This window comes from Mytilus edulis, chromosome 12, assembly GCF_963676685.1.
Source record: "Mytilus edulis chromosome 12, xbMytEdul2.2, whole genome shotgun sequence".
NCBI lineage: Eukaryota > Metazoa > Mollusca > Bivalvia > Mytilida > Mytilidae > Mytilus > Mytilus edulis.
The window spans coordinates 20,459,898-20,473,257 of record NC_092355.1 but is presented as its reverse complement, the minus strand read 5'-3'; the positions used below and the strand labels follow the sequence as shown (position 1 = coordinate 20,473,257).

Below are 13,360 nucleotides of genomic sequence, written 5' to 3'. Positions count from 1 at the left end.
TATCAAAAGGGTAAAAATTGAAGGTCAATATAGTATACAAGGAGTCAACTAAGAATTTTGCCTATTTGTAGTTTCTTCTTTGGTAGATATTTTCGTATTGTCTATTATTCACTATGTGATTCTTCGGTTCTGTTATGCAAATAGGTATATTCTACTGTTATCTATGCCTTGTTCCTATGTTTTGAATTTTGTAAACTGAATGCAGGTATTTTGTGTTAAAATCGTTAACATCAGTCATATCTTTTCTTTTATTCACTTTTCAATTATACCTACATATCTAAGTACCAGATCTGCAATAAAAATGTATTTTCTTTTCAACAAAATTTAATATTGCTGTTTTATTTAAGGATGGCAACATCCCTGTCACTGGACGATATACCGACATCTATGTCGCAGGAAGATATAAATTTTCTACGGTTAGCTGGTTTATTAATAAGAGTGGCACCACGTGCTGTAAGACGAAGGTTTGACTATGAATTCCATCCAGAAAAGCTACAACAATTTCTACGCACAAATCGAGGCAAGATATATGACCTTACATATAAACAGAGAATCATCACAGTGGCACAGTATGATTTATTATATCCTAGAGGTACAAAACTATTGTAGGTTGATCCATTTCTATCTATTTCAATTGAGCATTTGAGAAACATATTTTTAATCATTGTTCATTATTACGCTACTTTGGGTATACAAATTCAATGTTATCATTTGAAACAAGATTTCTCTCTTTGCTTGCATCAGTTTTCATTTAACATTAAGCTGTCATTTTATTGTAGAAATGTGGTTTTAAGAATTTTCCTGACGGGCATAATACCTTAGCATAAACTCTATGCTAGGGCCTGCCTATTTTTGTCGTGTGAATACCGAAAATGTCTTATCGAAATATGGAAATAAATTTCTATACCTCGTGAAGGGAAAGATAATGTTCTTTTAACACGGAAAAGTCATTGTTCCAAATAGTTGAAAGGTCAGTAGATGGTCTGATGCCAGGTATTATTTTCCATCCAACATACGATTAATTACGGCTTTTTATGATATATTATCACAGTTTCCACCATTCAACCCTAATGACCACATTGGAGAATTTGTACTGCGTTTGTTGGGTTTTTAAAGTTTACTTTGGTCTACTTGTGGCGTGTTTGGTCACTAGGGAAAACAGCAAACAGAAAAACAGTTTTTCTTCATTTAATTTTTGTTTTAGGTTCTTCAGGAGTATCATCAGACATGTTTGATGTATCATTGATGGTATGCTTAGTCAGACATTTCACAGATCTACCAATCCAAGATAGTCTTCCATTGAAAACTATTCATACTGTTGCTGCAGATATGTCAAGGATAAAATTTTACAGAAACTCCATTGTTCATTCGGACAACGGTAAAGTTGACGAAAACAAGTTTTTGGAAATATGGAGCTGTGTAGCTGAGGTATTTTTTCTAATCATTAATTGCAAATAGTAAAAAAGATATCAAACATTTTTCTATCTCGTTTGTTGATGACGTTATCTTTAAAAAAATACATGTTTTTATAAAATATATGTATTTATACAACCGAAAAAGTAAAAATTTTATGAAAATAAACCTGTGAGTTGTATAGTGGTTAAAAAGAAAATAATCTTAATTTATACCTTTCATTTTCATAGAGTTACTTCAACAAATATGAAAAGTTATGTTGTTCTACATTGAAAACTGTACAACTATTCTTCTTTGATCTGATATATATATAATCAAGGTGATGTCAAAGACATGTGTGTTGGGATCCATTCATTCTATGAATGTTAATTGAATCCGAGTGAACAACAATTGATAACCCCTTGCTTTTGAAAATTATATGATTTGTTTGATATCGATACAGTATTATTTGGTGCAAATAAAGTTTCATTATTCAATTGATTGTTAAGAATATGCATTTCTAAAATATCTAACAATTCGTAGATACCGTACTGGTCTTTCATTCTAACTATCGTTCATTGATTCGGTGTCTTTTTTTTTTTTTTTTTTGGTCATATTTTATTGAAAGCTGTGCATTTGTTAGTTGAAAAACATCCAAGTACCTATACCTTATTCTGGCCTCGTTTACATTAGTAAATAAAATATTCATACAGCTGTTAATTTTTCTTAGTATTATACATACAATTTTCCATACTTAAACAAATTATATACCATGTCAGTAATATCAAAAATGAAGTTTATCATTAAGATTATCAAACATAATTATCTAATATAACAAATGCACAGGTTATGAAAATATATAATGGGAGTTATTTAAGAAGAAAATTTAAAAATAGATAAGATATATATTAACTATGTCTGAAGATTATCGGTGTTTTTTTTTGCTATGGTCAATTTTTTTTCCGGTTCTGTAACTTTTCAGTAGAACTTGAATATGATGTGTTTTTTGCTTTTGTCGTCTTAGGAAAGACATTTTTTTTAGTGTTGGGGGATAATGTACCAAACAGTAATATTTTAATTTACCTCTTCAGAATCATGAATGCGTAACGTTGTATGTTTCATTGTTTACGTTAAGTACTATATTGTGTTACAGGCAATTATCAGGCTGGCACCAGAAATAAAGCCAGAGATTGATGCTTTGATAAGTTCATCGTTAACTAACGTCACTGATACCATAGATTTTAAACGGCTAGAGAAACAGTTGGAAAAAACAAATCAGCATATGGTTACAATTAACAAGAAATTGGAGACGCTAGAAATAGAAAAAAATAATATGACAGGTATTTCTGATCTATGTGGAAAATGTCACTTTGTGGTCCTTAATTGATATCTCGGAAATCCAATTTTCATGATAATCAACTTTCTTTATACATATTACTATTCCTATATAAAAGTAGAATTAAACACAAAGTTATTATTGTGTCTGAAATAATCTTTTTTTTTTTACTTTCCAATTTAACAAATTGTATAACTTTATATGATTGACAAGTGGAGGCATCATCTGTGTTCCGTATACGCGTTCCTAATTTATTCATTTATTCGAAAAAGGGGATTGAGGTTAAAAAAAATTAGGGGGGGTAAAAAAACATTTCATCAAGATTTAAGAAATTAAAAAAAAAAATCTGTAAACATTTTTGTTTTGATATCAGGGAGGTGTAAAACAATTTGGGAGTAATTTTTTCAGATTTTAGAAATAATCAGTTTTCTAAATAAAAATTGGGGTGACAATGTATTTTGATAATTTTTTGTATATAGTTAGAAAACAGACTAAGCAAGTGTTGTCCAACAGCAAGAAATCTTCAATTGCAAATAAATTTGAATTATATAATCAATTTCATGTTCATTGACAACATTTTATTATGTGTTAGTAGCAAATAATGTGTCAAATATTTATATACAATCTTAATTGAGACCTGTGTCAAGCTTGAATAGTGTATCCATTTTTGCCCCAAATGTTCAGGGTCGGACCTTTGATGTCGTATCCAGAATTTCGCTGTTAATGAAGCTTTAATTTTTAAAGAACATTTATTATATTAAGCGAGGATATAACAATGAAAGAACTGGAAGTATTGCTTTGCAAGATTTACGATTAACATCTTATCTATTATAGTAGTATCTCAGTTTTCCATAGCTCTAGTGACAATGTAACTTATTCATAAAGCATATATGCTCTGTGTGTCGTGGTGAAATGCATTATCGATTGTTTGTTCTTGAAGTTCATAACACAATACATTTTGTGTGTTCTGAATTATGAAGTATGTTTTACTGTTAAAATAAGAGAGCCTTACCGCTTACCCTGATTTGAGGTTTGTTTCTGTGTTCTGGCAATTAAGTTATTTTCATCTTTAAATTTTGTCTCTTATATAAAAAAAAAGAAGATGTGGTATGATTGCCAATGAGACAACTATCCACAAAAGACCAAAATGACACAGACATTAACTTATAACTTGCTACGATTAATCTATTATCATTTACTAAACATGATGGAATCCATAACTGTCTATCTAAAACTAAATTTGTTTACAGAAATACAACTACGAACTTTGAAAGAATGGAGAAATACGGACAAAAAATACATTCATACCTCAGCAACAACCTTTATACTAGAATCATTAAACAAAACGACGGGTGTTATCATTACTGGTTCTCCAGGCTGTGGAAAATCTGCAGTCGCTCATCATGTAGCATTGGAATTAGAAAAGGAGAAATACGAAATAATTCATTGTGATGATCCTTCAGAAATCTTTAAGCATTTTACAAAAGATAATTTCCAAGTGTTTATAATTGATGATGTTTGTGGTAAATTCGCTCTTAATCAACAAAAAGCAGAAACATGGGAGCAAAACGATTGCAAATTAAGTATGCTAATTGAATCTTGTAATCAGAACGATGATAATGACGAAAATGATAGCAAATCAGTGCATAAGTTTATCATTACGTGCAGGGAAAATATATATGTTCACGAGGCATTCCCAAAACTTACTTGTTTTTCACTTGTACAATGCAGCTTTAGTACCGAATATAAAATTACTCCAAAAGAAAGAAGGACTATTGCATTGTCTTATGTGCCTGAGAAAACTGTGAACGACATAGAAAATATCTGTCTGTACGATTTTTTCCCTCTTTTATGTTCTTTGTACTGTACAAACCTTAATCAAGATCATAGATTCTTTACCCATCCTGTTGAAATAATTGGAAATGAAATCATAAAAATGAAAAAACGATCTACATCATCTTTTCTCTGTATTTCTCTTCTTGTTCTTAGAAATAATAAATTTTGTATAGACGAATTAAGATCCGAGGATGTGAAACAGCTAGTTAAGGCTATATGCTGGGACTGTAAAATAGAACCTGTATCCATTGTATCGATACTTAACAGTTTTGAGTGTTTTGAAGGTGTCTATATTACAAAATCAGATGACTTCTACACAGCAATCCACGATAAAATGTTTGACATTATATCAGCAGCTATTGCACCATCTATAATGAAATGTTTAATAGAACACGTTGAAATTGCATTCCTGGCAAATCGTACGTACATTTCATCATTTACTCAAAATAGTGTTCCTTTTGTTATTCAAATACCACAAGAGTTCGAAAGCCAATTTTTACAACGACAAATAACAGCTGCAATGAAAGGGCAATACTGGGAAGTATTTGGAAGCATTCAAACAGAAAATGAGGCATATAGAAAACGACTTCTATTGTTTCTGAAAAAACAAGACGCATGTCAGCAAATTTCGTATGATTTCGATGAAGATGGGAATACGCCTTTGTATGTATCGTCTCACTTGGGATACATAGATTTTGTAGAATATTTTGTAGTTAATTATCCGTATCACATAGAGGTTAAAGACAAGGAAGGGAGATCTCCATTTTATGTCGCATGTGAAAAGGGTCGCATTGCAGTTGTTAGATATTTAATGAAATATAATGTGGACATTAATGCAGTAAACGCAGATGAAACAACAGTATTATCGGCAACCTGCCAAAATGGTCACACTGAGGTGGCTCAACTGTTATTAGACAACAATGCAGATATCAATATATCTAATATATATAATCAGAACACACTGTATTTTGCTTGCTTGAGTGGGAATGTGAAATTGGTAAAACTTTTATTAACCGGTGATTATAATGTGGATGTCAAAAGTAGAGATGCTTTTGGACAAACTGGTTTACATGTAGCCTGTAAAAATGGACACACAGAAACCATGAAAACATTGATTACATTTGGTATGGGTGCCAATAAAAAAGATAAAATTGGTAGCACACCACTATATCTTGCATGTAGACATGGTTGTCATGATACAGTGAAATACTTACTTGATTTAAACGGCGAAGCATTAAATAGTTGTGTAGATACTACCATAAAAAATACAAATGGATGGTCAGCTTTACATTTAGCTTGTCAAAACGGACATAAAGAGGTAATTAAGTTATTAATCGATGTTGGTATGAATCTCAATGACACAACAAATAGCGGTTCTACACCACTACACAAGGCTTGTCAGAAAGGTCATTATGATACAGTAAAATACTTACTTGATTAAAACGGTCAAGCATTAAATAGTCGTGTAGATACAACAGTAAAATACGACAAAGGAGGGTCAGCTTTACATTTAGCGTGTCAAAAAGGACATAAAGAGGTAATTAAGTTATTAATCGATGTTGGTATGAATATTAATGACACAACAAATAGGGGTTCTACACCATTACACTATGCTTGTTTAGAAGGTCAATATGAAACAGTGAAATTCTTACTTGGTTTAAACAGCAAAGCATTAAATAGTCGTGTAGATACTACAATAAAAGAAACAAATGGATGGTCAGCTTTACATGTAGCATGTTTCAAAGGACACATAGAGGTAGTTAAGTTATTATATGATGTTGGTATGAATATAAATGACACAACAAATAGCGGTTCTACACCACTACAAATGGCTTGTCAGGAAGGTCATTATGAAACAGTAAAATTCTTACTTGATTTAAACGGCCAAGAATTTAATAGTCGTGTAGATACAACAATAAAAGATAATGAAGGATGGTCCGCTTTACATTTAGCATGTTTCAATGGACATATAGAGGTAATTAAGTTATTATATGATGTTGGTATGAATATAAATGACACAACAAATTGCGGTTTTACACCACTACACATGGCTTGTCTGGAATGTCATTTTGAAACAGTGAAATTCTTACTTGATTTAAACGGCCAAGAATTTAATAGTCGTGTAGATACAACAATAAAAGATAACGAAGGAGTGTCAGCTTTACATTTAGCGTGTCAAAACAGACATAAAGAGGTAATTAAGTTATTAATCGATGTTGGTATGAATATTAATGACACAACAAATAGCGGTTCTACACCACTACACATGGCTTGTCAGCAAGGTCATTATGAAACAGTGAAATTCTTATTTGATTTAAACGGCCAGGAATTTAATAGTCGTGTAGATACAACAATAAAAGATAACGGAGGATGGTCAGCTTTACATTTAGCGTGTCAAAACAGACATAAAGAGGTAATTAAGTTATTAATCGATGTTGGTATGAATATTAATGACACAACAAATAGCGGTTCTACACCACTACACATGGTTTGTCAGGAAGGTCATTATGAAACAGTAAAATTCTTACTTGATTTAAACGGCAAAGCATTGAATAGTTGTGTAGATACAACAATAAAGAATAAACAAGGATGGTCAGCTTTACATTCAGCGTGTCAAAACGGACATAAAGAGGTAATTAAGTTATTAATCGATGTTGGTATGAATATTAATGACACAACAAATAGCGGTTCTTCACCATTACACTATGCTTGTTTTGGAGGTCAATATGAAACTGTGAAGTTCTTGCTTGATTTAAACGGTTCAGAATTTAATAGTCGTGTAGATACAACAGTAACAAACGACAAAGGATGGTCAGCTTTACATTTAGCGTGTCGAAACGGATATACAGAGGTAATTAAGTTATTAATCGATGTTGGTATGAATATTAATGACACAACAAATAGCGGTTCTACACCACTACACAAGGCTTGTCAGAAAGATCATTATGATACAGTAAAATACCTACTTGATTTAAATGGTCAAGTACTAAATAGTTGTGTAAATACAACGCTAAAAGACGACAAAGGATGGTCAGCTTTTCATTTAGCGTGTCAAAACGGACGTAAAGAGGTAATGAAGTTATTTATCGATGTTGGTATGAATATTTATGACACAACAAATAGCGATTTAAACGGTCCAGAATTAAATAATCGTGTTTGTACTACCATTAAAGACAAGGATTAATGGTTAGCTTTTACATGTAGCTTGTTCTAATGAACATTCAGAAATATTAAAGTTATTGATTGATGTCGGTATGAACATAAAGAGGTAATTAAGTTATTAATCGATGTTGGTATGAATATTAATGACACAACAAATAGCGGTTCTACACCACTACACATGGTTTGTCAGGAAGGTCATTATGAAACAGTAAAATTCTTACTTGATTTAAACGGCAAAGCATTGAATAGTTGTGTAGATACAACAATAAAGAATAAACAAGGATGGTCAGCTTTACATTCAGCGTGTCAAAACGGACATAAAGAGGTAATTAAGTTATTAATCGATGTTGGTATGAATATTAATGACACAACAAATAGCGGTTCTTCACCATTACACTATGCTTGTTTTGGAGGTCAATATGAAACTGTGAAGTTCTTGCTTGATTTAAACGGTTCAGAATTTAATAGTCGTGTAGATACAACAGTAACAAACGACAAAGGATGGTCAGCTTTACATTTAGCGTGTCGAAACGGATATACAGAGGTAATTAAGTTATTAATCGATGTTGGTATGAATATTAATGACACAACAAATAGCGGTTCTACACCACTACACATGGTTTGTCAGGAAGGTCATTATGAAACAGTGAAATTCTTACTTGATTTAAACTGCTAAGAATTTAATAGTCGTGTAGATACAACAATAAAAGATAACGAAGGATGGTCAGCTTTACATGTAGCATGTTTCAAATGACATATAGAGGTAGTTAAGTTATTAATCGATGTTTGTGTGAATATTAATGACACAACAAATAGCGGTTCTACACCACTACTCAAGGCATGTCAGGAAGGTCATTATGAAACAGTGAAATTCTTACTTGATTTAAACTGCGAAGAATTTAATAGTCGTGTAGATACAACAATAAAAGATAACGAAGGATGGTCAGCTTTACATGTAGCATGTTTCAAAGGACATATAGAGGTAATTAAGTTATTATATGATGTTGGTATGAATATTAATGACACAACAAATAGCGGTTCTACACCACTACACATGGCTTGTCAGGAAGGTCATTATGAAACAGTAAAATTCTTACTTGATTTAAACGGCCAAGAATTTAATAGTCGTGTAGATACAACAATAAAAGATAAGGAAGGATGGTCAGCTTTACATTTAGCATGTTTCAAAGGACATATAGAGGTAATTAAGTTATTATATGATGTTGGTATGAATATAAATGACACAACAAATTGCGGTTTTACACCACTACACATGGCTTGTCTGGAATGTCATTTTGAAACAGTGAAATTCTTACTTGATTTAAACGGCCAAGAATTTAATAGTCGTGTAGATACAACAATAAAAGATAACGAAGGATGGTCAGCTTTACATTTAGCGTGTCAAAACAGACATAAAGAGGTAATTAAGTTATTAATCGATGTTGGTATGAATATTAATGACACAACAAATAGCGGTTCTACACCACTACACATGGCTTGTCAGGAAGGTCATTATGAAACAGTGAAATTCTTATTTGATTTAAACGGCCAGGAATTTAATAGTCGTGTAGATACAACAATAAAAGATAACGGAGGATGGTCAGCTTTACATTTAGCGTGTCAAAACAGACATAAAGAGGTAATTAAGTTATTAATCGATGTTGGTATGAATATTAATGACACAACAAATAGCAGTTCTACACCACTACACATGGTTTGTCAGGAAGGTCATTATGAAACAGTGAAATTCTTACTTGATTTAAACGGCAAAGCATTGAATAGTTGTGTAGATACAACCAAAAAAGAATAAACAAGGATGGTCAGCTTTACATTCAGCGTGTAAAAACGGACATAAAGAGGTAATTAAGTTATTAATCGATGTTGGTATGAATATTAATGACACAACAAATAGCGGTTCTTCACCATTACACTATGCTTGTTTTGGAGGTCAATATGAAACTGTGAAGTTCTTGCTTGATTTAAACGGTTCAGAATTTAATAGTCGTGTAGATACAACAGTAACAAACGATAAAGGATGGTCAGCTTTACATTTAGCGTGTCGAAACGGATATACAGAGGTAATTAAGTTATTAATCGATGTTGGTATGAATATTAATGACACAACAAATAGAGGTTCTACACCACTACACAAGGCTTGTCAGAAAGATCATTATGATACAGTAAAATACCTACTTGATTTAAATGGTCAAGTACTAAATAGTTGTGTAAATACAACGCTAAAAGACGACAAAGGATGGTCAGCTTTTCATTTAGCGTGTCAAAACGGACGTAAAGAGGTAATGAAGTTATTTATCGATGTTGGTATGAATATTTATGACACAACAAATAGCGATTTAAACGGTCCAGAATTAAATAATCGTGTTTGTACTACCATTAAAGACAAGGATTAATGGTTAGCTTTTACATGTAGCTTGTTCTAATGAACATTCAGAAATATTAAAGTTATTGATTGATGTCGGTATGAATATAAAGAAAAGAGACCATTCTTGAAAAACAGCTGTTCACATAGCTTGATTCAATGGACATGTTGATATTGTGAAGATATTAACAGATAATAGTGCATAAATTACAAATACAGGACAATTACAGACTTACTCCGTATATGTTTGCTAAAGAAAATGGTTATTCCGATAATATGAATCTTTTGAAAGAATATTTTAAACAACATTACGAAGAATATAATAAAGAGCGTATAAACATTGTAATCACAACCAATTAAGAACTATATAAGGATGTCAATTTATTGAAACTTTTAATGACTATTTGTTTCTAATTAGATTTTGTGACGTCTAACTCTAAATGGTCAAGATGTCTTAATACGTTCAATATACATATCTCATTAGTAAACAAGTAAGTCAATATTTGACAATTTGTACAAGTGAATAAAAGGTAGCGTTAAATTGCAATTCAGGTTTATCCTTATTCAAAGTATTCAAAACATAATAAGTAGAAAATATAGTTTGTAATTTGTTATTGTTTAATACATGTACGTCTGTTGTCTTAAAGCTACTAAAGTCGCTGTATGCTCAATATAGGGATTATCATCCGGTTGTGTGTGTAGGCGGTGGTGGCTGAGTCGTAAACTGTTTGTTTACAGCGTTATGAGAGAAGGAATAGAATCTGGATGTTTCATTCCTTGTATACAGATACTTTGTGAAATGAAGTGTCTTTTGTCATATGCCCATTGTTCTTGATCTCTTTTTAGTTGTTCGGCGAATGTTTGAAAGAAATGATAGTAGTTTGCTTTGTGTTATAGGATAATAATATATGGGATATGGGTTCCTTGAAACGCATTCATGCTCGTCAGACAAGTTTTACTTAAATTCGAACTCATTTCATAGAACAGTGATTAAGGTTTAAGTTACGTGGTTAGGTTCCTTTCGCAAATACTATAAGCTGAATGTCAACTATATGTAGTGTATAAAATGATTGTAAGGGTTACATGTCGTCTGACAGGTTCGTCTAGCCTCTACTTCATTTTCATGGTCTTTTGCAAATAATATCTTTTTGTGTATTGGTATTTTTTTCAAGTACTTTAAGCACTAGGTCAACCATATTTAGTGTACGAAAAAAATAAAAGGGAAATTAACCATACATAACATGACATTAAGAGTGTTACATAATTATGTGGTTTTTTTAATAATAAATGGGTTGTTATCCAACGCTCGATGAAACTCATATCTCTTTGTAACTTAACAATGTTATGAAGAAACAGAGACTGCAATCTACAATGAATACCAGTGTCCCTATATTTAAAACACATGTTGATATATGACAAGGCATCCATGAAGTTGTGCAACATTTGAGAAGGAATGTAAACTAATGAGGGACTGTTCTTAGATCTCAACACCTTTTTTTATATCTTTTTAATCAAAGTCTCAATAGGAATATAAAAGAACATAGAATAAAAATTTATGGTAAAATAAACTTTTAAATGTATTACAAAACAACAACAACAGACTGAATTACATACACAAAAAACTTTATATCGTCCATAAAAATGCATGCCAAAGCTGAAAGCCAGCTTACATATTCTAACTTGATAGGACATCATGCAATCCTACTCGTCATTGTTACCAGTACGTAATTTTGAAGTGAAATGATTATTTTGATCCGAACATCTCTTAAAGTCTGAACAATAGAGTTTCCCATCAATTTCATTCTTTCAGTCAATTTTCAGACTTAATCCACTGTGGTTAAATAGGAACTGTACAAATGATTCGCTAGCAATAAGATGAGATGTGTTCAGATTGTTCAGTAGTTTTTATTTATACTATCTGTTAACCTCAAAAACGTACTGAATTGTCAGAAAAGGTTCTGAACAGTGCTGAATTAACTGCAGGTAAACTGTCTGAATAGTCTTTGAGTGCACCGCAATAAGTCTGAAAATTGACCACGAGACTGAATACGACTGAATAATTTTTTGGTCCGACTTCTCATATTGTGTTTAGATTCAAATGATCGCTTTTAGACCTAATTCGGATACTAGTGTATGTCTGTCAAAGACGATATCATACGACAGCGTCATCCATCAACAGACATGAAGACACAAGTTTACTGAAACTGTGTAACTTACTTGATATAGTAAAAAGTTTTAATATCTTTTCTGGAACAGTTGACAACTTACTTAAACGTTAACTGATACTAACATTTAGGCTCAGGATAAGTTGTGATCTTGTGTATTTCACCATTATTTCCATCTAGCACCACTAATTAAGTTGGCACATTATTTCATTACTCCGATCAATCGCGTTTAAAAGTGTTTCCCTAAAAAGATACATTTATTCTTATGTCAGACACAGATTTGTGTAGTTACGAGAACTAAAACCCAATCAGAGCAATAAATTGTCAGTAACGGGAAACCAGAATAAAGTCCAGAAACTATATCGTCTTGAATTACAACAAAAGCGACAATATGCAATCTCTCGAGGAGTAGATTCTCTGGCTTTGAAATACATAATGGATGCATATAAATATGGATTTTCTTACTGTAATGAACAATATTGATTAGGAAAATATCACTAGTCTATGTAATCAGAAACCTAATACTGCAATCACAAATATGGTATAAGAATGTCGGAAGTGAGTTTACTAAGTAATTTTGATAATCAAGTCCGTCAAAACTAATGAGTCGCACATCTGAGTCTAGTTGAAGTCAGAAGATTGTAATTCAGATAATGTGATTAGTTGCTGTTTTTCATATTTGATTCTTCGTGTTTATGTCTATGTCGTAAATCAACAATCTCCGGCGCAGAGTTCATATCCGTTCCATACATGCTCCGCAATATTGCACTTACTATGAGTGTAGTGTTACAAAGTATTGAACGGAACGGATATGTGATCTCTGCGCCGGAGATTGATAAATCAGGTCATTGGTTTTTTCAATTCTTTTGTTTATAACAGTTCGAAAACAGGTGAATCAACAAATCCTAACAAACCAAACACTCAACTATATAAACCAACAGAACGACTGGAAATCCACTGGCATGTTTTCTCTTGTTGCTTGCATTATACCAGCATTAAAACAAACGGAGGGTGAAGCAAGTATCTTCCTAATTGTATTCTTGAGAGAATATACAATATTTTCAGCCTGATATAAGTACTGTTTGAATT

General features: G+C 32.0%; 2 protein-coding genes across 2 annotated transcripts; both read left to right on the top strand.

The window, feature by feature from the left end:
- The first annotated feature begins 350 nt into the window (after window positions 1-350).
- On the top strand, window positions 351-6,475 carry LOC139497983 (uncharacterized). The gene is made up of 4 exons (XM_071286242.1): window positions 351-592; window positions 1,205-1,428; window positions 2,546-2,732; window positions 3,979-6,475. The coding sequence occupies exons 1-4, from the start codon at window positions 388-390 to the stop codon at window positions 6,003-6,005; spliced, it is 2,643 nt and encodes an 880-aa protein (XP_071142343.1). The 5' UTR covers window positions 351-387; the 3' UTR covers window positions 6,006-6,475.
- LOC139497498 (serine/threonine-protein phosphatase 6 regulatory ankyrin repeat subunit B-like) lies at window positions 6,129-10,448 on the top strand. Its single transcript, XM_071285726.1, has 3 exons — window positions 6,129-7,747; window positions 8,543-9,365; window positions 9,517-10,448. The coding sequence occupies exons 1-3, from the start codon at window positions 6,129-6,131 to the stop codon at window positions 10,135-10,137; spliced, it is 3,063 nt and encodes a 1,020-aa protein (XP_071141827.1). The 3' UTR covers window positions 10,138-10,448.
- The last annotated feature ends 2,912 nt before the right edge of the window (window positions 10,449-13,360 follow it).

Bases quoted from the DNA above. Each gene is read 5' to 3' on its own strand.
- LOC139497983 (XM_071286242.1), top strand. From the start codon at position 388: ATGTCGCAGGAAGATATAAATTTTCTACGGTTAGCTGGTTTATTAATA. The intron at 593-1,204 runs GTACAAAACTAT...TTTTTGTTTTAG, and splicing joins TGATTTATTATATCCTAGAG to GTTCTTCAGGAGTATCATCA. The intron at 2,733-3,978 runs GTATTTCTGATC...ATTTGTTTACAG, and splicing joins AGAAAAAAATAATATGACAG to AAATACAACTACGAACTTTG.
- LOC139497498 (XM_071285726.1), top strand. From the start codon at position 6,129: ATGAATATTAATGACACAACAAATAGGGGTTCTACACCATTACACTAT. The intron at 7,748-8,542 runs ATGGTTAGCTTT...CACAACAAATAG, and splicing joins ACCATTAAAGACAAGGATTA to CGGTTCTACACCACTACTCA. The intron at 9,366-9,516 runs GTAATTAAGTTA...ATAGTTGTGTAG, and splicing joins GTCAAAACAGACATAAAGAG to ATACAACCAAAAAAGAATAA.